Source organism: Hippoglossus hippoglossus, chromosome 3 (genome assembly GCF_009819705.1).
Source record: "Hippoglossus hippoglossus isolate fHipHip1 chromosome 3, fHipHip1.pri, whole genome shotgun sequence".
Taxonomy (NCBI): Eukaryota; Metazoa; Chordata; class Actinopteri; order Pleuronectiformes; family Pleuronectidae; genus Hippoglossus; species Hippoglossus hippoglossus.
The window spans coordinates 12515711-12538965 of NC_047153.1; the positions used below are offsets into that span (position 1 = coordinate 12515711).

General features: G+C 40.8%; 1 protein-coding gene across 24 annotated transcripts in view; it reads left to right on the plus strand.

Annotated features, from left to right (window-relative positions):
- The window catches only part of plekha7b (pleckstrin homology domain containing, family A member 7b), a 66864-nt gene that overhangs the window by 18439 nt on the left and 25170 nt on the right, over positions 1 to 23255 (plus strand). For 21 of the 24 annotated variants that reach the window (XM_034577291.1, XM_034577311.1, XM_034577300.1 and 18 more), the window contains 5 exons: positions 14673 to 14756; positions 18695 to 18803; positions 19747 to 19851; positions 20415 to 20487; positions 20996 to 21096. In XM_034577291.1, coding sequence (XP_034433182.1) covers positions 14673 to 14756; positions 18695 to 18803; positions 19747 to 19851; positions 20415 to 20487; positions 20996 to 21096 — 472 coding nt within the window. Of the gene's footprint in view, positions 1 to 10904; positions 11167 to 14672; positions 14757 to 18659; positions 18804 to 19746; positions 19852 to 20414; positions 20488 to 20995; positions 21097 to 22777; positions 22936 to 23255 lie in introns of those variants that run through there. The other 3 variants (XM_034577428.1, XM_034577469.1, XM_034577494.1) reach the window with 3 other exon arrangements.

The following is a 23255-nucleotide window of genomic DNA, read 5'->3' on the forward strand; positions in this document are numbered from 1 at the left end:
TTCCAGGTGTATCAGCTGGTAACCATTTTTGAGCTGTTCTTTGGTTAATTCTGTCAATTTCTATTGATGGAAACCATGCCATAGATCCAACCACTCACAGATCCACACAAAGGATATCAAGCTTATTATCATTCTGTCAGGGTCTCGATGTCAGTCGCAGCGATAAGGTTACTCAGGCTATTTATCATTCGTGCATGTGCTCCCTCAGCGGTCAGCCCACCTGCTGTGCTCTCAGCCAAGAGGCAATGGGCCATAAACATTAAACCACAGAAAGATTCACCTATGAACAGTACATAACATTGGGGGCCAACTCAAATCAATATTATCGTCATTGCAGGATATAGCAACATGTATAATTCAGGTTTAACCAACATCAATGAGCTTCTTGTGCGTTTGACCAATTCTGTGTATTGGTCTGTTTTTAATGGATTATGTAATGTGACTTTTGCTTGGTAAGGTTTTACTCAGGGTGTTGGATAACATCTGATTTGATGTTCAGTTCCCTAAGTCAGGTCCAGGAACGTTGAGTACAAACCAGTCACACCCAATCCAGCTCATCCCCCGTTCATCCCTCGACCACAGGCTGAAACGCACCCAAGCACCACAGAATGCCATTTAATGCTTAAATAGAGGTCATGTCTTTTACGTGCAGCTTTAAATGGCTGGACCACCTCAGTCTGAAAAAAAATATGCTTCTAAATTTGGTACAGGGGACAGAATACATGGATTGAGGGGAATTGGTATCAGAGAGAGGAGGTGACCTCTCCTTAACTCCAGCCATTCTGCACGTTTCCAGGGAGGGCTAATACTTCTAAGAAGAGACATAATGATATCTAACAGAAGGTTGAGGTATTTGAAAAGGGAGTACATTCTCTGTGTATTGAGAGAGTGACCTTTTAAATTCTCCCAGGTTGAGATTTAGATCAGCCTCTGTGAGTGGGATAGACATTCCAGGGAGGGGACTGTTCTGGTGAAATCTCGATTCTGCTGGCCAGTTGAGAGTTTTGGAGCTGTGCACCAGATGTGGCCGACTGTCTTCTACTGATGTCTGACTTAATAAGCCTATATTCTATACGAGGTCTCCCCACCGCAGCAAACGAGAGCTAAAAATAGCCTTTAAATTCAGTTACCTTCTGCCAGCCGAGTGGAACCTCACCTAATTTATTTAATCCATCTGTTTAATTTCCCTCATGATAAAATGATGTTCATGCGTTAATGTTCATGCGTTCCGGATTAATCAAAAGGGACAGATGGGAGCGGGTTTCGACTTAATTATTGATCAAATTTGATCATTTTTACAACATATCGTGTGATGTTAAAGTTACAATTATTTGATATCTTATCATGCAACTGAGTGATCACGCAAATCTTTTCAGGTAATTTGTGAGTCTAATTAAACATTTTTGGTCAATTTGAAATTCTTAAAATAGCTCATGCAGGAGGCAAAATAAGGTTTTGGCCTTGACTACTAATTTCTAATCTGGTCACTGCGACCTTGACCTTTGACCTTTGATTACTGAAATCAAATCACTTTGTTTTTGAGGCTGATTGAACGTTTGTACCAAATATCAAGAAATCCCCTCAAGATTTACCTGTGATGTCGTGTTCACAAGACCAAATATATGTTTGGTAAGGTCACAGTGACCTTGACATTTGACCACCAAAATAAAATCAGTTTGTCCTTTAGATAAACTGAATGTTTGTACCTAATTTGGAGAAATTCCCTCAAAGCGTTTTTGAGATATCATGTTCACAAGAAGGGGACGGACAGTCGTAGGTACTTTCAGACACACAACCTGAAAACATATCACCTCCAGCCAAGTCTGTAGCTGGTATGGAGGCATAAAAATGACACTCATGTGTTCTTAGTTGGGGAATCCTAGAGGATAAGAGGGAACAAACTGACATAAAGCACTAATAGCTTGTGTACAACATGAATTCAGACTAGACACAAAGCCATAATCAAACTACATAATGTAACAAGACAACGTAAAAAATCTGTTTGTACCTCGGTGGATTTTAAATGTTTTTCCCGGCCACTGTGGGAGTGTGTGCATGAGGTTCAGTACAGTCATGGAGATGCTGTGTTGTCTTAACCCCGTGTATCACAGTAACGTAACTCCCCTGTGGGAGTGTGTACAGTGGCAGCTTTTGCTCTGTGTGCTGTGTGTCTGCTCAGATTCTGTAATGAGAACTGCAGGAGAGAGATGGTGCAAACACACACACACACACACACACACACACACACACACACACACACACACACACACACACACACACACACACACACACACACACACACACACACACACACACACACACACACACACACACACACTGTTCGGATGTCCTGCAAAGACTGACTGCATGTGGAGGAGAAGATATTCACCGGTCTCGATGACAGTCAGAAATTGTTTACCTTAGCTGACACCGAGGCAAACACTGCTGTAAAGACGGGTCTGCTGCAGTAAAGCATATTGCGCTATACAAGCTCGGACACCCTCAGGACCAAGATTCTCTGCAGCAAAATCTATCAGACTAATCAGATTTGTCTCAGACAGTAGCTTCCATATTTATGTCCAAATATGATGACAGCATCATTTGCCATCGAACAAAATCCATAAGATCATTATTCTTTATGGTAGATTTTTTAGCTCCTGGCTAATTTGATACATTACTACACTGTCATCTTGCTGATAGCAGTGTGTGTGTGTGTGTTGGAGGGGTTATAGGAAAAGGGTGTTTAGCAGTGGGATGACATTGATGCCTCTGACATGATTGTGTAAGGGCTTTGGACTGAAACTGATTGTTTGAGGATCCAGTGGCTGTTGATCTGCTCCTGTGTTTTTGGACAAAAGCACTGGCAAGTGACACGGCTTCCATGAAATGGCTTTCGGAAAACAGGGATTAGCCTGGTTCAGATACTGTAATCCCTGAAGATACGAGGAAATGCAACCACACCTGTCCCCTTTCGCTTATGAAGAGCACATGGTGCATCCGCACATGGTAAAGCGGATCACAACATGAAGATACTGTTTATTAATATACTACCATGACCATTAGACAATTTCCCAACAACACTTTTGACAACATTTTGGGACCTACACCCACAAATATAATGCCATCAAAACTATCTCACTTGCTTATCTACCCACCTTGTCACCCAGCTTTTGAGCTACCCCCCAAACCGACTGTCCATGCCTGCTTACCAGACATTGCTGAATTCTGTCTCTGTCTTTGCAAGCATAGTACCAGAGCTGCGGTATATTAGTCATTAATTAATTGCAGAAGTCACTCATTTGATTTCTGTTTATAATTAACAGCAAAATTTGAACTGGAGTATAAGATTCTCTGCTATTTTTAGCCACGACCGTCTGTTTCAATTAGACTTTTTGGTGATGTTTGATTTATTTCCGATGTTTCAGGATTATGAGGATCAGAGATCAGACGGATAATCTGACCACAAACATATGCAATTTGTGTGTGTGTGGTGCGACAGATTGTCTTATTTTCGCAGAACCAGACATAGTCATGCTGCAGATCATTCATTTGGTTCAGTAAAACCTCTGCGAGCAGGCAGCTCCTCTGAGTTTGAAGGCAAATGAAAATGCAGTCAGTTTAGCTAATGAGAACTGCTGCTGTGTGGGACATGCATTGAGAATCTGCAGGTAGGACTGTGTTTCTTTTTAACACTTAAAACACTCAATGTGTTATATCTGTTGATACATGTGTTATTTTAGGTATTGATGCTCAGTCTAGGGATCAGACCTTAGTCATTCTGCTGCACAGAGCTTAGACCTCTGATGAAGTGAAGGCCTTTATCTCGATCTGCTTTTTTTGGCTTCATGATTGGTTACGATTGTCTTGAACACCAGAAAAGAAAAGCTGACGTTAAGTTTCTTTGCTTTTTTTAACTTTTTATATGTCCACTGGTAGTGACTTATTGTTTTATTCTCAGGCTGTGCTGCAGAATTAATACAGCATTCGGGAACAAGCTGCCTCAGTGTAAATTCTCTGTTAAGCGACAACCTGCAGGATATGTAGGCAGTTCACATGGGTGCACACATGCAGCTCCATTAGGAAGGGAGACTCAGTTTTATCATAGGAAGGATGCTGTGACAGGCCTGACAGTGATGTGAATGAAAATCAATGACACGTGCAGTAAAGGAAATTATGACGTGGAGCCTGTTTTCCCAAAATGTTCTGCTGCTTCCTCTCCACCCCCTTTTTTCTCATCACCTCTCCAAAGTTTGACAATGGGCTAGACTTTTAAGTTTAGCTATTAACCGATGTCCTTGATAAAATTGATAACATGAGAAATTATTTCAGCAGTTGTTTTCTACAGGCACGTTTTTCCCAATTTGAAATAGCCTAGTATATTCCTGTAAAACTTTTTCTATTTTGTTGCATTTTATACCTCTTGAACCATCGTGTAAAATGTCCTTTCATTCCTCCTGAAGGTAATTTTCTTTTTTGAATTTACCTTTGTACATCATCTTCTGCACTAGATGACAACATAATCAGGTTTAAGGCAGTGTCAATGTGATATCTGCTTCACTCCAATGCTGTGCTGCTCTGTGTTTTGGTTAAAAGTATATGGTGACTGTCAGGAAATCAATCTTTCTGCCTGGTCAGTCTGCATCCAGAATGACTCATTGCAGCTATTATACACTGTTTAGTATTGTTTTGGTCCATGAGTTTCTCAGATTGAAGCTTGTGGACAAGGACAATGTTTGAGTAGAGGGTGTGAGGGACCATCTTATATGTCTTTATCTTTTCTGATCTTATCTTCTTTCTTTGATATTGTTCAGGACCTTAAGCTCTTTAATATTCTTAATTTGTATTCGGCTTACTGTGTGATGATCGTTTTGCTAGTTAAGCCTCCTACACACGGGGTGGAGCTCCCTGAAGGGATTTAAGGGTGAGTCAGTCAAATTCAAATGAATTACTACTGAAGCATCTTTCTGGGGAATGTTGTGAAAGTTTGGTTTCCAGATGTTCAGTTTTGAGCTATTGGTGAATATTTCTGCCAATTGAACAGATAATCCAACAGCATTTCACTTGTTTTTCATTTTCAGATTTTATTACATTGAAGCCTCTTGGTAGTTTTGATTTGCTCCGTTACAGATAACATGACTGCCTATGATTTTTCAGCTTTAGAAAAGCTGCATTTCACATCCCCTCCTGTCCTACATTGCACAGCTAAGCAGTTAGCTGTGTTTGGCTCTGCAATGTGGGTTGGACTTAGCCACTGAGACACAGTATATATAGACGCAGCACAGGAGCACTCAAGCACTAACGCTCTAGTCCAGTTTTCGTTAGACACAGGCAATAGTGTGTGCAGTCTCAGGTGGAAAAAGAAGCAATGAGTGGAATTGAAAGGTTCGTTCTGTTTGATGATTCATTTTTCAAGTCTCACTTCATCAAATTGCCAAACAAAGACTCTTTCAGCTCATCTGAATAACTGACTGAAGAGGATTCCAGCATCATATCACATATTCACTATTACACTCTTTAAATAAATGAAGATGCAGTGGAATGAGCTTGGTTGCCTGTCTTCCTGCCCATTACCACATTATGTCACTTAGTGAAGAGCTCAGTGTGTCAGTGTGGGACAGGCGAGGCCAGAAATTGTTTTTGGACAAGCTGTTAAATAATTGCATGGATTTGATTGGATTCCTTCTAATGAGGGTTCACTGCAGACTGATCATCCAGCCGGCTGTGTTAGCTGGCAGTTGCTGTCCATGCTTCATTACCTCAAGGAGGTAATGTTTTCGTCCCTGTCCATTGGTTTGTTTGTCCGTCAGCACGATAACGCAGAAACTACTCAACAGATTTCGATGTAACTTGGTTGAAAGATGGCATAAGAGAGAAGCCATTCATTTTGACATGGATCCAGGTCTTTTCTTCCACTTTTAACATTGTCAGAATTTGTCAATGTTGATGAAAAGAATCAGGCATATGTAAGGGACTGATATCTGTGAGTGTGTGTAATTTTGGTTGGCATTCTAGTTCTCATCTGTTTACCTCAGTGTGTGTTTACATGTAAGAGACAGTCTTTCACCTGACCTGGAATCATTTGCTTGGACTCACTCTGCTTTCCCTGGACTGATTATATAGCTACATGTGTAACTTTTCTGCTGATATACATCTGCCTCAAAGATCAGACATAGTAGAGACAGATTAGTCATTTCTTCATTGGTTGAGTGCACACATAGATTTCTCTGAGAAACTTGATACTCCATGCACGACACAATCAGGATAATCAGCACAGGCACTGTAAGAAAAATAAAAAAATGCTTATCCGCACCTACTTTTTCCTAAATGTTCTGATTAGACAGTGTTCTTGAAGAGCACTTAGCATATTTTTGATTTTTCTTTTAAGCACAGTAGCATTTTTATCATGCAGCATACTAAATTTGTGGCTGAATCCTCGTCATGCTGTGTAGTGCAGTGCTGCAGCCTGACAGATCCAGTGTGGACAGAACAAGAGGACGTGCAGCTGAACCTCTTGTCCTGCTGAGTGCTGACGCTTTGTTTTCACTTTGTAGTCATACATACGCTGTGATGACCTACCTGTGCGTCTCTCATGGCCAAATTCCTCCGTGTAGTGTGTGTCACTTATCTACAGCTCCCTCTGACCTGCAGTGGTTCAATGCTATGTATAGCACTCATGGAGCCTCAGGGGAACAGAGGTCAGAGGTCATCATGTTGCTTCTCATTAACCTGTGATTTCCTGAGGCAAAGATTGACTCAGTACTGTGGGAGGGGGGGTGTCGGTGTGTTTATGTCTGTGTTGCAGAATGTCGTTAAACATTGGGAACAACTGGGCAGGACAGAGATCAGCTATTGTCATTTTTTTGGCTCTGTTTATTAAATTATTCTTTATCAGTTGACAAGCACCAATGATAACATGTAAAAGTAAATGCTGCAGCATACGTTGTGCACTGTCTATCATCTCCTTTACATTGTCAGGTATGTGGTGCTTTTGCTGATTGTCTGTTTTTCTCTTGGTGAGAGATAATTGCTTTGCAAAATCTTGTCTACTGCAGCTTTTCAGTGCCCCATGAAGACATTTGCAGAGCTAGATTGAACCAGCTATGCTGCTGTGATGTTTTGATATAAACAAGGTAGGGTGTCTGTGTTTAAAATACATCAGTTTATCTGATTTATTCTAAATGTAGTGCTGCAACAGAGAGGTTCATCCCACTCCCTCTTACTGAGAACATTTACATTGACCTTTTTCTCAAATTTCATCAGGTGTATAGACATCCAAGCTATTCTCTCCACTTTTCTAATCTTATTTTGTTTTGGCCATGCAGACACAGGACATCATTCAACTCTAAGTAAATACATTTTTAAAGAGCCAACAGTGAATATAACATAAAAGAAGGTTTGCCGGACTTTTATTTGAGTTTTACATTTTCTAAAATTAGATTTTACACAATTTTATTGATTAACCTTGTTTGAGGTCAGGGAGAAGTGGCTGCAAATGGTTGGTTTCTCAAAACTATAGGCATTGATAGATTGGATATACACACTAATACATTTTAGGAATACCTGCGTAGAAAATCCTAGTTCGAATATAAAGTTACAGTGTAAGAATATCATACATCTTACAGCCCTTTTTCCCTGCTCGTATTCCCCCTTAACACACACTCACACATTCACACACCTCAGGCTGATGATCTGTTATAGCACAAATGAAGAGATGAAACAAAGATGACCACTGGTTTCCCTGGTTCATCATTATTCAGTGAGTAAGATGCAGAGTAATTCTGTGCTATTAGATATTGATAGCACAGAATGCTGCAGGTCCCTTCAATGCTTCATTGATTCATTCCACAGAGTAATGCTCGCTCCACAAAACTTCCTAACTTTTTTCTTTGTTGCAGCATATCCCTGTCGTCTATTGATCCCTTAGATAAGTGCTTTTGGAAGTCATTTTATCGCCATGGTTGGAGGCGTTATAAAACCACAATTTCTTTGATGAATTACTTCTAATCACCCTTTATAAATATTTATCAGTAAGCTATATTCGTGCCAATAGAGCAAAAGAATGTATCTTTTGCTGAAGCTATTTTCTCTCTTGCTGCAGGCTGTTGCTGGAAGAATTTCAGGTTATTACAAGTTTATAAACCAAGACTAAACCTTTTCATGTACAGAACAGTTTTACAGGCTTTTGGCTATTTGTAATAGCTTTTTTGTCCTTTTTTGCGATTTCATTGGAGTTTGAGAAACAGAAATTCCAATTGAGCAGGCATGAAATGATGGCAACAGCTCTTTTTGGCAGAAGATTAGTAAATCCGCAGCAGAAAAAGAAATAATCAGTGTTTTCACTCAGAGCAGTGGTTCTGTTTTAGAGTTGGATTGGAGCGTTGGAAGTGTTTTCTTGCATCCTAATTCTTTATTATTGGCCCACAACAGGCCTTTCTCGTATTCACTGAGACGTATTCAGCGGTTGCCTTGCTTATGTTTTGGAACAGCATGGCCTAAAGGACCATTGTGACTGTACTGAAATGTGCTGTGTCAGAAATGTGTGTGTGCTGAATGTTAATAATGTGACAGCTCTTTCACTTTCTGCCAAACCCTCTGTCTGATTGGTTCAGACACTGGCAAACCTTTTGCACTTGTCTCTGCTTTGCATTGGGCCTGTTTGAGCCTGTCTGTGCTTCTCTTTGGTTCTGCTCGAGTGGCTTGCCGGGTGACTGCGAGCTGCATATAAGCACAGCACAGAGCAGGTGTTTTCCTGATGCTGTTTCAGAGTAATGAACACGCATGCATGGTCCTAGCTGCTGTCGAGTTGTAATCAATGTGCAATAGTGTCAAATCCGCTTTGAGTTTCTGCAGCTGTAGACAATGACGATGATGGTGATAGTAGTAAGTGAGTGCAATAACAGGGAAAGGCCAGTGTGAAGTGAATGACAGTGAAATCTCCCAATAACTCCATGCAGAGGCTGACGAGATCATTCTGAGCAAATGTCAGGGAGAGACGCAGAGAGCGAGGCTGCTGCAGTGCTCTGCAATGAAACTGATAAAGGTCAGTCAACATGTGCGAATCCTGCTGCAGAATGCTTATCTCCTTAATGGCTCCCTGTGCCTGGATGTACTATGCACAAACCACTGTTATTGAGGCTCGGTTAATTTTGCCTGCTCGGCTCGGGATGCTGCAGGGTGTGTCTGGGAGTCAGTAATATCTCCCTCTCTCTACTTAATGTCCTGTCACACTCCGCCACACAGAAACACTGCCTGTGCAGGCTGTCTTACACACAGACGTGGCTGCAATCACTGAACAGTGTTGGTTCATGGGAATTCCATTTTACCTGACATTTGGATTATACAGAAGAACATCTTCATCCCACTAACAATGTGCTGATATTCGTCATAGCTAATTGAATTGTTCTGGAAATTAATTCAGCCGTCAGACTAAATTAAATGGTTGTTGTTGTTGTGTGCTCTCTGGTGATTAGTGAAATATGCACAACATTGATTTGTATTTTATTATCAAAGCTACAATGTACTTTAGGCATCGTTGACTCTTACACCACACTGGTTTTAGAGATTTGTTTCTGTTCCTCTGCTGTGATGATCACAGATTCATCTTTATTGATCAGTGCATCTCATGATTAGGTTTTATTTTGCACACATGAAAATCTTACAAAAACAAGTGTTATGTGGTAAATAAAATGGGTGATGCCTTAAGTTGTTAAATAACAATTAGCTGAAGACTTTTTCATACTCGTTCTACTATTTCAAACCACTATAGCTTGGATTTTGACAGGGAAATGAATGAAGAAGTCTCCAATCATTAAATATAATCAACATATAACATTGATCAAGAAATATCCATAATTAAATGTAATTAATGCCAATTCAAATGTATTCTTCTTTAGTTAATAATAGGATTTTAATAGTTTGTTTTAAATGGACATGCAAAACAAATATAATCTCTTGCTATAGGAGCTCCTGTTCTCATGGGCTGGCTCTTATTTTAGTCTGAATGTACAGTATTCAAAGTTAGGAGAGGTGTCATTGCATCAAACTTCCAAATTTAAAAAAGACAGAAACTAGAGTCCAAAGAGAAAACACAAAGAACTGAAGCTGCTGCTCCTTTAGCTTGGAATATTTACCACAGGCCTTCAGTATGTTGGTACCACCTGCTCCCGCCTGCATTCCTCAGGATTAGTTTCAATTCCCTCTTAGCTTAGAGCAGTGCATCACAAAGTAGACACCGATGACCCTGAGGTGCCCTTGAAGAGGTGATCTATTTTTAAAGTTTAAAAGTATTTTAATCCTGAATTGTTGTAAATCTGTCCCACTCAACACTCAGTTTGACATGTGTTTACTATGAATCTTGTTTTAAGTATAGTTTCAACAATCCACTGACAACATAGCAGGCATTTAGATACAGCTGTTGTAAATGCTGCAGGTGTTTAAGAGACTCCTGTTCATCTTAAGTCCAAAAGTGAACATGGAGCAACAAAGTGGTGAAAGGAGGTTATTATACTAATTGAGAAAAAGCTAAATTGCCAACATGCCGCCTTCTTTACCTCTGCAGTTGCAATGCTGCCACTCAGAGGATACCAGTGGCATACCCCTGTTACAAACACCCACCAAAATACTTCTAAACTATGGCAGCTTCGTTATTGTAGGAATTCTGTCAGTGCAGCAAAAAAGGTTCAAGGAATTGGCAATTATCTAACCAATTAAAAAAAGACCCGTCATTTTTCTCGTGGCTGCATCATCAATGCCAGTTTATCTTGAACAGCAGCTCCATAACTTGTTATTTCCTGGAAAGAGGTGATTCTGTACTGAGGAGAAGGGAGTAAGAGGTGGAGAGAGGGAAGTATAAAATGGAAAGGGAGGAGGATCTGGTAAGCGACAGAGGTATTCCCCTGATGGGAGGGAGTTAGATCTCGACCATCCACTCTGCTAGTGTGGGATGAAACTCTCACACATCACGAAGGATAAAAAACGGAGAAACTCCTGTCCTCATCCCGCTGGCTCCTCTTTTTACTCCGCTCCTCGCGGGCTGCCAGCTGCTATGAGAGACCCTCTCTGTACCTCCCACCTGTCCCGATAATGCAGAGGAGAGGATTTCCATGACCTGCGGCAACACAGCCAGTCCTAACAGCTGATTCACGATGATTCACTTTCTCTCAGCAGGTGAGACTGTCTCCACTGTGTGTGTGCGTGTGTGATAGAGCGGAGCATGAGAGCTGTGCTGGTGGTGAGTGCTCAGGTTTACAGGAGTTTTCTGTTTCCCCTGATGGGAGATTATTTCTGAGGGACAGCGGTGTAAACAGATACAGGGGTTGAGACTGTAAGCGGATGGTGTGATTCCTGTCTGTGATGGATGGTGTGCAGCAGTTTGGAGCCTCAGTGTGTTGCTATGGTTGTGAAAAAAAGAGAGAGGGAAAGAGGTGGTCAAGCTACAGAGCCTTTATTGCCCCTGGGGCCTCTGCTGCCTAGATTATGCCCCCGTGTCGGACAGGGATTACACCCGGCCTCTTGTTTGTTTTAAAACAACAGTGGTATGGTATGCCTGGTGTTGCAGCATTGAAAGAGAGGTAGAGAGCGGTAGAGAGCGGTAGAGAGAGGTAGAGAGAGAGAGGTAGAGAGAGAGAGGTAGAGAGGTAGAGAGGTAGAGAGGTAGAGAGAGAGAGAGAGAGAGAGAGAGAGAGAGAGAGAGAGAGAGAGAGAGAGAGAGAGAGAGAGAGAGAGAGAGAGAGAGAGAGTACACATTGTTTGAGCTGCAGTGCTGCTGTTTCTACACATTTTGTATAAGAAGCTTTGGCTGAAATCAAAACCATGTTATCATTTCATTCTCAGGTTAAACCCTGTTAAACCCAGTTTTCCTACTTTACCTCACACTCAGCATTGTTTATGGAAAATCCGCAAGTTGCTGCTGAAGATTTTCTGCATCAGAATAACAATTGGGTCACAAAAATCTTTGTCTTTGCTTCATAGTCTGAAAGTCACCTCTTTACTCAGTTAGGACTGATCTCTTGTTTACGTTGATGTGACACCACTTCTGCTGTACATGTTAACAGAGATGCCCTCTTGAGGCTCTCTGCAGGGAGAGATGCCGGTCATTCTTTCTTGCCTAATGGAGGCAGGAACTCCACTTGACCCCATGTTTTGTTTTTCAGAGAACATGGGCATACTAGCGATGTGAGACAGTGTCTGCTTTGGGAATTCAATTATTCTTGAATCTTAAACTGAGCAACATAGAACTTACCTCAGGATAAAGTACAGTACTGTGACAAAAAAGGTGGAGATGTTTTGTTAATTGTTTCATCTTTGGGAAGAATTTCGGATGACTAACTGATGAATCACTAAATTTGGCTACTTGAGATTCAAGGGGCTCTGTATAGCTGTTATGAGGCACACACACATTTAACTCTTTTGCATGTGAAGAATATATTGACTTTATAGTGATCACACTTAACTTGAAGATAAACAGAAACTGTTCTTTCAGTTATTTACAAATGTATATGTGGAGTATTTTTGCTTTACAGGTTGAAATCAAGTAATACATTTTTACTATATCTGTGTTTTACACCATAAACAAGTTATTGATAAGAGCAGGCAATTCAAATCAATGTGCAAAACAAAGCTTAACCAGGGATGAAACTGAAGCTGAACTGATCTGATCTGACCACAAAGAATATAAATTACATGATGACTATACAAAATGAATCTTGAGTCACTTCACAGAATCAGATTTGTGACATTAAATTCTGGCAACTTCTTCTGACTTTCTGTTTCTCCATGACACAATCCAGAATGCAGAGTGCTAACTCATCTCAACTAGAGTTCATTTCCCGCTTTGGGACACTGTTGTCACAAGCGCTGATGGAAGGAAGTGTTCTGCAAACAAATAGACCCACTGTGCTGCAGTGTTCTTACACTAACTGGGGATGCTGCAAATTCCGTGACAAATAGTTCAGAAGTAATGCGGCTAAAACAAAAGCCTAAAGAATGCACATTCCTAATTAACAGGGGGAGGCTGGTGCAGTGCTGACTTTGTTCAGTGCAGCTCAGCAAATTATGAATCACCAACAGGAACCATCCTGGACAAACCTGTGTATATCTACTATGTATCTGTGCATATGGGATCAACACACATACATGAGTATATGTAATGTTTTGTTTATATTTGATGTCAGGTAGTTTGTGTGTGCACGATTGCTCAGCATCACTCCTTCAATACGCCCCTGAACTTTTCTGAAATGTCAAATCATTAATCTTTCCTGTCGGCTCAGTGTGTTTCCCCTCCCACTGCTGCATGGTGATGCAACGGGGCACCACGTTCAGTTTGTATATGTTTCTGCACCTTTATAGTCCTGAAACTGTGCAGCTGTTCTTCAGCCGTTTCGCCCCTATAACTGTTATATATGTACCCTTGGAACGCTTTAAGTGAGGGTTGTGTAAACATGTTTATCTCAGATATTTGTTGTATGTATAAATATATATATCCTAATAGTGGATAAACCGTCCATCTCTACGACTCTAATGCTGTAGTGGGCTTTTGTGTAAAAAAATGAGAAACTCTAAATGAAATGGAAAACCAAACACAGTGAGTGACTGGAGCTTCACCTTCTATGACAGATGATTCAGCATTGGATAAATAAATGATTTTTCTTTTTATATATAAAACATCAACCAAGTGAAGTATGAGAAAGAAAGTTTACCAGTCTGGATGGGTTTGAATGTGTCCTTCAGTGGGTTTGACAACAAATGTTCATACAGCAAGACAGTGTGTAGGAAAATGTAGAGTTGGACAATATTTCAAAAGAATATCAGTGGTGTGATATTTGACTAAATACTTTCTGGGATATTTTCTGACTGATTTATATCTTGGCCACTAATATCAGCCGATATGAGCCTTTCACAGACGCATCAGTTTCTGCATTCACAGCATTTGCCAATTTGAAAACTTTTATTTGACAGAATAAACAATGCATTTATGTTTTTATATTTTCTTTACAATTAGATTTATTTTCTTAATTTAAGTTCTATATATTTGGTTGTATTTAGTTTTCTTTTTATTTAGTTTATGGTTGAACTGTAAAATATCAAGCCTCAAATATATTTGTTTGTCATAAGGGTTTGATAACAACATCTTAGGAATCATTGCCATTTGTTTTAATATATGTATCAGCCGATATATATATATATATTAGAATTTTACACTTTTTTTTACACACAAACCCATATCATATGTAAATATACAATAGACAACTACAGATATAAACCAGTCATGGCACAATATATCAGCCCACTCAGCACCATGAGCCACTTGTCTGTTTCGTATTCTGTGCTCTGACAGTAACATGCGTTTATGCTCTAGTTAAAGCAATAAATGGCCCCATCTAATTGAAATCAATAAAGCCTGGTGGGCCGGCTGACGCAGAGTGCTGAGCTCTACATTTTGTGTCAAAGAAAATGAGCTGTGCTTCCTGACCTGGCTGTAGAGCTACCATAGATTTCTTTATACTATTGACTGAGGCATCATTGGGAGCTTTCTTTGTATGTAACTTCAATCAGCAGCCAAATACAAAAAAAATAAAAAACATGGAGGGAGCAGGACTTTGATTAATGATGTGATACTCAATTTCATTTTCTCCCCTGGTGCTGTTTTCTCTCCGTCTCCCTGTCGCCTGCAGCCACAACCTGAGGATGACATCGTTCCGGCATCCTGTCACCGGACAGATTTCCCCTGAAAACACAGAATACACTCTACAAGACAGGTGAGTGGCTCTTTTCTCTTCCCGTGCCTGAGACGTTTGCCACATGCTTAGATGAACAGAGGGGTCACTTCAAGGTCGTGCAGTGGGAGCCCAGAAAATAGACTCACTGATATATTATGGGGGCGGAAACTGCGGTAAGAAGAAGAATAAAAACTTGACTTCCAATTAACACATCTGGAGTCATGAAACTGTCCCATCAATCATTGGGTTTATGTTAATGTTGGCTTCATTACGGCTGAGGTGTAAGTTTATTTAGGTCCATCTGAGCTGTTTCTCTCAGTGTTGTTGAAGTCATAAAAGCAGAAAGCTGAATGTTCTTCAGACTTGATCACTGATAGAGTTTCCCCAAGAATAGCAATGTTGTCTTTTCATTTACTACAGTATGTACTTGCCGTGACATGGGAGCCGGATTTATTGTCATATCTTTTATATTGGCGTGTGAATCTCATCCTGCCGAGCCATCAAAGCTGTATGGCAGATTTAGAGCACAATATAAAGCAGCAGGTGTCTGATCGTATTTAAGCTGCCGCTTGTAAGACGACCACACATAGCAAAGATTCCACTGAAGCGTGTTGAGTGACCTCTGCATTCTCATTAATTAAAAGCTGTTTTGTTGAGGCAATGCAAAACTGATTGTGATTCATCTGCACCCTCCTTCTGTCAGTCATTTCCTCAAACCCCACATTATCCCTGGTTCGGAGCTGCTCAGCGAGGGATTTGTAAACCATCAAGCGGCTTTAAAGTTATGGTTGCCTCACGCGTGTTTTCATCAATAACAAAATGACTCTGTTACTCTGGTATGCTAGTCCTAAGCTCTTAAACGTGTTATAGTAAGAATAGCATCAGTTTAATGCCCCTGTCACAACATCATGACAAGGGTGTCAAGTAGTGGGCGAGACAAGGTTAAGAAACCCAGTCATAGCACATTCAGTGAGCATATTAAAATGCTAATAAATTGTTCTGAACAACGACCAAGACAGATACGCACAGAAATATGCAAACATGTTTCACCTCCTGGGCCTGAGCCAATATTTGAAAAATAGTGAGGTCAGGATAGTTGTGAGTGACACATGCAATACACTGTCATGTGCACCAGAAGCACAGCAAGGGCAGGTGTGCCTGTCTGCTTAGAGATGAGATGCACACAGCGAAAGAGATATCTAGAGAGTTAATGCTGAATCCTGCCCAGTGCAGAGGGCTATAAAAACTTTATGGATTTCTTTTATTTTTTATCGAGGTGTATTTAACTTCAAATTACCGAGCTCTCTTCCAACTGGTCTTCCGGACACACCCCCACTCGATGTGTTAATCAGAGAACTTGTGTAAGATCAAGTGACATTTGTAAAATGAGGCCAGATCAGTGTTAACATTGGAACGAGCCCTGCAATCACCACTTTAAAACACCACTTATACACTTATTCAGCATTTTCATTGAAATCTACAGTGACAGATTTTTGGGGGATTTGTTGGTTGCACTAGTTTAATACCACTAATTAAATAAGAGATCCCATTTATTCCAAACCACATTGTGTTGTAGCTCACTCAAACTCTGCTAACTCCAGACATTTAAGGCAGCAGAGTTATGCTGAGTTTATTTTCCTGAGTGTGGCTCAAGCTCCAAAAACACTGAATCCCACATTACCCATAAATCCAACTATTACAGCTGAGTAGGGCTCCTCGTGAGAAGTAAACCTATCCTTGTTTAAAATTGGGGCATTGCCCTTTAAGGCTGTGTCTGTTTTTCGTCTTCTTCTATTTTATTCATCTCCTCATTCTGGGTAAAATCCTGTTGAAGACTTGAGTGTAGCGTGTGACAGTGTTAGTATTGAATGTGTGTGGCAAAGCGGTGACCTCACCTCAACTGCAAAACATTGCTGTTCGCTGACACAGTGATGTTAGTGGTGCCACTCTGTGTGTAATGATGTCTGAAAGGGAAGTGGGGTGCGTGAATCACAGACTGACTTCCAAGTGAAGGGAACCTCAGTCTGTTCCCTGGAGACCTGTATCGGATTGAGGGCAGAGCAGGAAAAAGATCCTCAGGAAGCCCCTCACCACGGAGAGGATCGATCAGCCGATGCTCTGCTGGTCCGAGGGCTTTGACTTTGGTATAGATTATCACACATGATCAATTTGTCAAATCTCTATATAAGCACTAGCTGCATGATAGGATTTAAAAAAACGTCACATTCGCCCTCATTTCCATCATAGCGGGAGAAGCAGGAATAGATGAGGCTTAGTGTCTTTTACCCTTCTTCGCTGTGTGATGTGAAATATCGCCGCTCTCAACCCCACGCCACAACAAATCTCCTGGGGACCTGCTCCAGTGACAGAGATGGTAAACAGTAAGAAAGTGTCACATAAAACAGCAGAGTCCCCTTCATGTGAGAGAAACATCCCTTGATAATGTTATCTGCAGTCCACGCTGTGAGTGCAGATACTCTACGTCTTGCTCCACTGTGCTCTCTCTTTTTTTTCCCTTGTTCTACCTGCTTTTATGCTTTAGTCTCTGACACCCATCTCGAGTTTATCTCCTTCTCCTCAGCCTCAGTATTGTACATCACACAAAGCAGGAAAAAATAAGATTAGTGCCGCTTTTAAACCCTTTGCATAACAATGCAGGAGGCAAGTGTTGCCAGAGGGACGTGGCACATATTCATTCTGCTCAGACCTGGAACTAACATCAATACTGAATAACCTCGTGATCGGATCTCACTTACTAAGTCTATATGGAAATACACACATACTGTATGTGTAGTGTGTCACCTGTTTACAAAGACGATATGATGTTGTTTTCAGCTGTTCCAACTACACAGATGTGTAGTAGATGTGTTGTAAATGTGTGTGTGTGTAGGTGTGAGAAGGAGAGGCAGAGAGGGGGAAAGAGTGGAGCTCGAAGGGGCTGAGGGATTCAAAGCACGAAGCTTTACAATGAAACAAGATTTTACTCATTTGAAAAAATAGAAAATCAATATGTGGCGGCCCTTTGTGGGGATGGCTACAAATATTGCAATATATGGACACCGAGAAGTGTAAAAACACTTTGGGCTCATCATGGAACTAGCCGGTTAGAGGATGTCACCTTTACCTGACCAGGATGGATGTTAAGACCAGGTCTGCTCGGGGGTCTCGTGCCTGTCAGTTGCATGTCAGTTAGACTGAAACATGACTGTACTCATGTTTCAGGAGTTTTCCTTTTCTTCTGTCAATGCTGTCAAATTAATTATGGTTCTTGTTTAGGAGATGAGATGCAACGCATTGAAAAGCCATGACATAACATTTTGTAAATCATGTTATCATTATAACAGTATCATTTCAAGTGATGTTGGCTCTAAGCTGTAACAGTTCTGTTTATTGTGTTGCCTTGCGATTCCTATGTATATGTCCATAGTTAATTGAAAAATAATATACACTTCTATTCTTTGTTAGTTGTGTATTTAAATACAAATGTAGCACAACAGAAAAGTGTAGACTGGTTTTGATCCAAAAAAACATTTTAACCTGTACAACCACTTACTAACTTAAATGTCCAGGATTTTGTTTCTCCTGTCTGTGTGTGTGTCTGTGTGTCTGTGTGTCTGTGTGTCTGGGTGTCTGGGTGTGGATATGTTGTAACATTAGGTTTTGTTGTTTTTGTTTGGGCCTGTTATCTCGGCGTGTATAAGAAGCCTGCCCTGGGGTGAGTGTCAGACCAAGTCTCACTGACGTGTTTGGACCACAAAGCTTCCACTGTTAACACGTCCCCTGCAAAGCCATTGGCTATGTGACATGTCGCATTGGCGTTGTCAGGAAATAGCCATATCCTTTCCATCTGAAGGCTCAGCACAGGGCTGCACCGTTTCACTGCTTGTCTGGACTTTGTCAGAGGAGGCGTCACTGTCCGATGCTTCTCATCCTGTCTGTTAGTGATCTCCCTCTATACGCTGCCTTCTCAACTGCAGGATAGAGGCCCGTATGTCCAAGTCAGCGACCATCCAGAGATCCCCCAGCATGGTCACAGAGTCCTCCAAGGGTGGGACCCCAGCTGCTCTGGATACCTCAGGGTCAAAGGTGAGCAGAGTTCAACCTTTTATAAATATTGTTTAACTGTAAAACCTGAAATATGTAATGATATTTAAAATGAAATTAGTCCTAAAACAGTATCAAAGTGTCTTATTTGACATTTATCATTATTGACGAAACATTTTGTTTTTTTTACTGAATTGCTTTTGGAGCTCTCGACTGTTAATGCTCATGTTGATGAATTGGTTTAATCAACTCAAAGACATTATCTCATTCTTAATTAATGGCCACAAGGGCCAATCATTCAGTCATTGTTCAAGCTTAATAAGACTCATTTACTCATCCCCTTGGATTGAACAGGGTTGTGTGCATCCTTGCTTTTGTTTCCACAATGACCATGTAGATTATTGGTGAATATGTGAAACACCACAGAAGCAAAAGACAGTAGAGTCACATAGAAATCCTAAACCGTACCTCTGAAAGACATTGAACTTGAAGTTAGAGACAATTTATTTTTATTTTGTCTATTTAAAACAATAATTATGTCATGTGTATGTATAAAGATTTAACAATGGAATTTTGGTCCCCTCAACATTTGTGTCTTTGTCTAATTTTAAGTTGGACAACCTGACAGCCAAAGTTATTTATACGTAGCAAAACACCTGAGAAAAAGTCTGATTCCATTTCCTCTGATAATTTGTGGTCTGAAATGACCTTGTCTAAAAATATACCCGATTATAAATGGATGCCTCCCCAGGAACAGTCACTTGGTATTTCCTCTTCTCATTGTGGGTGTTAAAAGAAGGAAGTTCCTGGAAAAAAACATTTTACTCTTTAGAACGACTAAATTTGTATTTGTATTCTTTGCACAAACATTGTCCCGGTCACTTTAATTTGACTAATAATTACCCCATGTTTCCTCAGGTAATCAAAGTAAATAGACTCACAGTTCTTCAGCACAGCCAACTCTGTTTTTTTTAATTTTCTGCAGGCCTCCAGAGGTTTGGGGAAAGTTCACAGTTTTGGCAAGAGGGATCATGCTATTAAAAGAAACCTCAACATCCCAGTGGTGGTGAGAGGCTGGCTCTACAAACAGGTGAGCTGCAGTTCCTCTGCTCCTGGTGAAAACCCCACCTTTCACTTATCCATCTGCAAATTGAACAGTTTGAGAACTTGAATTTGTTTAAGTGATTTATTTTTTACATTCTCTAATTCCTCCTCTTCAGAATGAGAGGATTTGCTGGTGGACTTAAGTTCTAATATTTGACATTTGTTGGAGGAAGTTTTTAATCGATTATCATACGAATAAAAAAACAATATTGAAAATAACCGCTAGTTGCAGCCTTGCAGATGTTAAAAAGTAAAAACTGATTCAAATCTGTCACTTCACATCATAGTCATAGTAGTTGCATGTTGACAGTTGACCTTCCTTGCAGAAAGTGAGATCCATCTGTATCTGTGAGTGATGTGACCTTGTGAACAAAGGATAAACAGTTGATATCATTATTCTCGGGCTTAAAGTTTGTATCAGGACTGTATTATTTTATATATAGCACTTTATTCCTAAGCTACTCTTTTGAATTACAATGTGACTTTGAGTGTGTTCCTGGGAGGAGGGTTTCTAAGTACACTCTGCTGTGTTTCCCCCTTCACCTCCAGGACAGCTCTGGAATGCGACTGTGGAAAAGGAAGTGGTTTGTTTTGTCAGACTACTGCTTGTTTTACTACAAAGGTGAGTGTGTGGGAAGTGCACTTGGCTCTGGATTAAGGGAAAATAAATAAAGTGATTTTGGTTATGAAATCAGACGTATAAACATTTTGGGATGTCCTCTGTGGGAAGATACATGTCTTGATTGATGACAGCCTGTAATTAGACGTATGACACCCACTGCTATCACTGACTCTCCCTGGCTTTCTCCTCCTCTCACTTTTCCTTCCTCATTAACTTGAGTGTTTTATTATGGGATGTGATCTCTGCTTGTGTTGCCATAGCATCTTCCTCCTCTCCTCCATTAATCATACTGAATAATAGATAAGCCACATGCCACCTCGTGCCCCACGTTGCCACAACATAGCCCTGTCCAGAAAAGAGTCACCCATGAATTATGCCTCATTGATCCTCCTGCTGTTCATTAACCTGCCATCAGCCATTCACATTGTAAAAGAACTCTTGGCAAATGTAAAGAGTGTTGTTTTGGATGCCAGTAACAATAGTCCATGTGTGTGTTGTTGGTTCACAGACAGCCGAGAGGAGGCCGTGCTCGGGAGCATCCCTCTGCCCAGTTATGTCATTGCACCAGTTGAGCCTGATGACCACATAAACCGCAAATATGCTTTCAAGGTAACACTGAAGTGTCACTGAGTCAGACACATGAAATCATGTGTGTGTGTGTAAAATGTGTTCACTATTCTAGTTCAGTCTTAAGAGATCAAATGCAGTGGTTCACCTGAGTAGTGATCTTAAGTACTTTAGCATGAAGAAATGTTACAGTTATGTATAAAAAAGTTGGGATCAGATCATCATCATTATTATTGCATCAGATGTTTCAGATTTTACTGAAATTATGTTTTTTTATAGTTTTTATTAAAGCAAACCTTTACTGCTGTTAGTATTAAAGCATGAAAGCATTAACACCGATATGTTTGAAAAGATGGCTTGTCTCATTTTGTTGAATTAAAACAACATTTTCACTTATATTCACATTTCTATGCAAGAGGGATTTTGCATGCCACTCACGTTTTGAATTCCATGAACATCTGGAGGACCTTTTGACTAAATGGTCTTTTTCTAACACAAACCTTTTGCTGAGGGTTAAAGTGGACGACTGCAGCACAAGGCTTTACGTATTTTAGTCACACCTTCTAAATGAGGGGATCTGCCTATATTAGCATATGCATTTCAAGTACAGCCGACTTATGCATGGTCTCATTTTATTCATCTACTGTGAGCAGGGGTAGAAACAAATTGTTCTCAGTAGCTCCTGTGCTCTGCAGAGGCTGCAGTAGTGCAGTCTTCACCACGGTGAGCACAGTGCAGGAGCTTTGTTTTCCCATTTAACCTTGAATGGCACATTGTTTATTACACATAAAACAGCCAGAAAGCATTAAGTAATAATGTCATTTTTACTTGAAAGTCTTTTGTGAGTTGTGCCAGAGGACAACAGAGGGATTATGTCTTATTCTTAAGGCGAGAGGGTGAATGTTCTCCAGCTCCTCCTCTGTGGAAGCAGAGCTTGTTGCAGAGAACAATGGTACCTGAATGTTTGATGCATCACTGCAGCTTCAGGGCATTCTGTTGCAATCCTTTTCAGCTCCTTTGTAGTGGGGCTTTTTGTTCTTCCAGACTGTGTGTACATGTGTGTGAATATGGGTGCTTCTGTGGGACATACCGCCCGTGCATTAAAGATCATATTACGCACAATGGAAATTTGTACAATAATTGCTCTGCAGGGAGTATTAATTATACATTCAGCCTCTTCACCGTCTCCTCCCACCGCTTGCCAGGGAGTATATGTAAGGTTAGGTGAAATGAGCCTAGGCTGTGCTTTCCCACCCTGTATTTAAGAGATCCTTATCCCCTCCTTCCCTCGCTCCCTCTTTCCCCGAGCCATCATGCATTAAAGAGCAGGAGATTACATTACGTGCATCGGAGGTGCTTTGGAATATTTCAGTTACTGCTAAGCAAGCGTGACAGCTGCTCAGTGGATGTCTGGTGTTGTTCAACAGAGGAATGTCAGAGCCACTGACATGTACAGTGAATTACAGACTGGCCTGTGCTGGCCTGAAATAATGAGATGAAATAATGTGCTATAGTTGGTGACTCAAATTACTCTTAAAACTAATTTGTTTGGCAGCAGTTGAGTGCAGATATAAGAGGCCACAACAGGCTGTGTAAGTCAGTGCGGTACTTATCTGAAATATTTACATGTTGGAGTATTTACCTTCCTGAAAGCACTATGGGCTGTGCGCTGATGTCTGATGTCATTTATCATAACACTGTATGATTTTGCCACTGTTACTCACTCTTGTGATGACCACAACATTTTGCCGAGTCAGCACTGATCTGCTGTTGTTGTTGTTTTATTTTTGTTCTCGTATTTTTGCTCATCTCACCGTGTTTCTCTCATTCCCTGGTGGTCTATTGCCCTCCATTGTGACCTGGTGTGTGTGCACGGGCGGAGTGAGTACTGTTATCTGCAGGCAGCCATCCTGACTTCCTGTCCTGCATGAATAGGTATTTGATTTCCCTTTAGCCTCATCAGCGGTCCGCCACTCTCAGCTCGTTTTATTCCATATCATCCTATCAGCCGCTGAATGCACATTATTATCAATGTGCATCGAGGTAGTATCATGTGCGGACATGACTACAGCAGCAATCTACGGACAATGCCAGAGCCTGAAGGGGTGCTGTTAGTTTTAGTGAATAATTTCAGTGTGAATTTATTCGGGGGAAAAAAGATAGTTAGTTAGTTTCTTATTTACTGCTGGTATTAAGGCAGT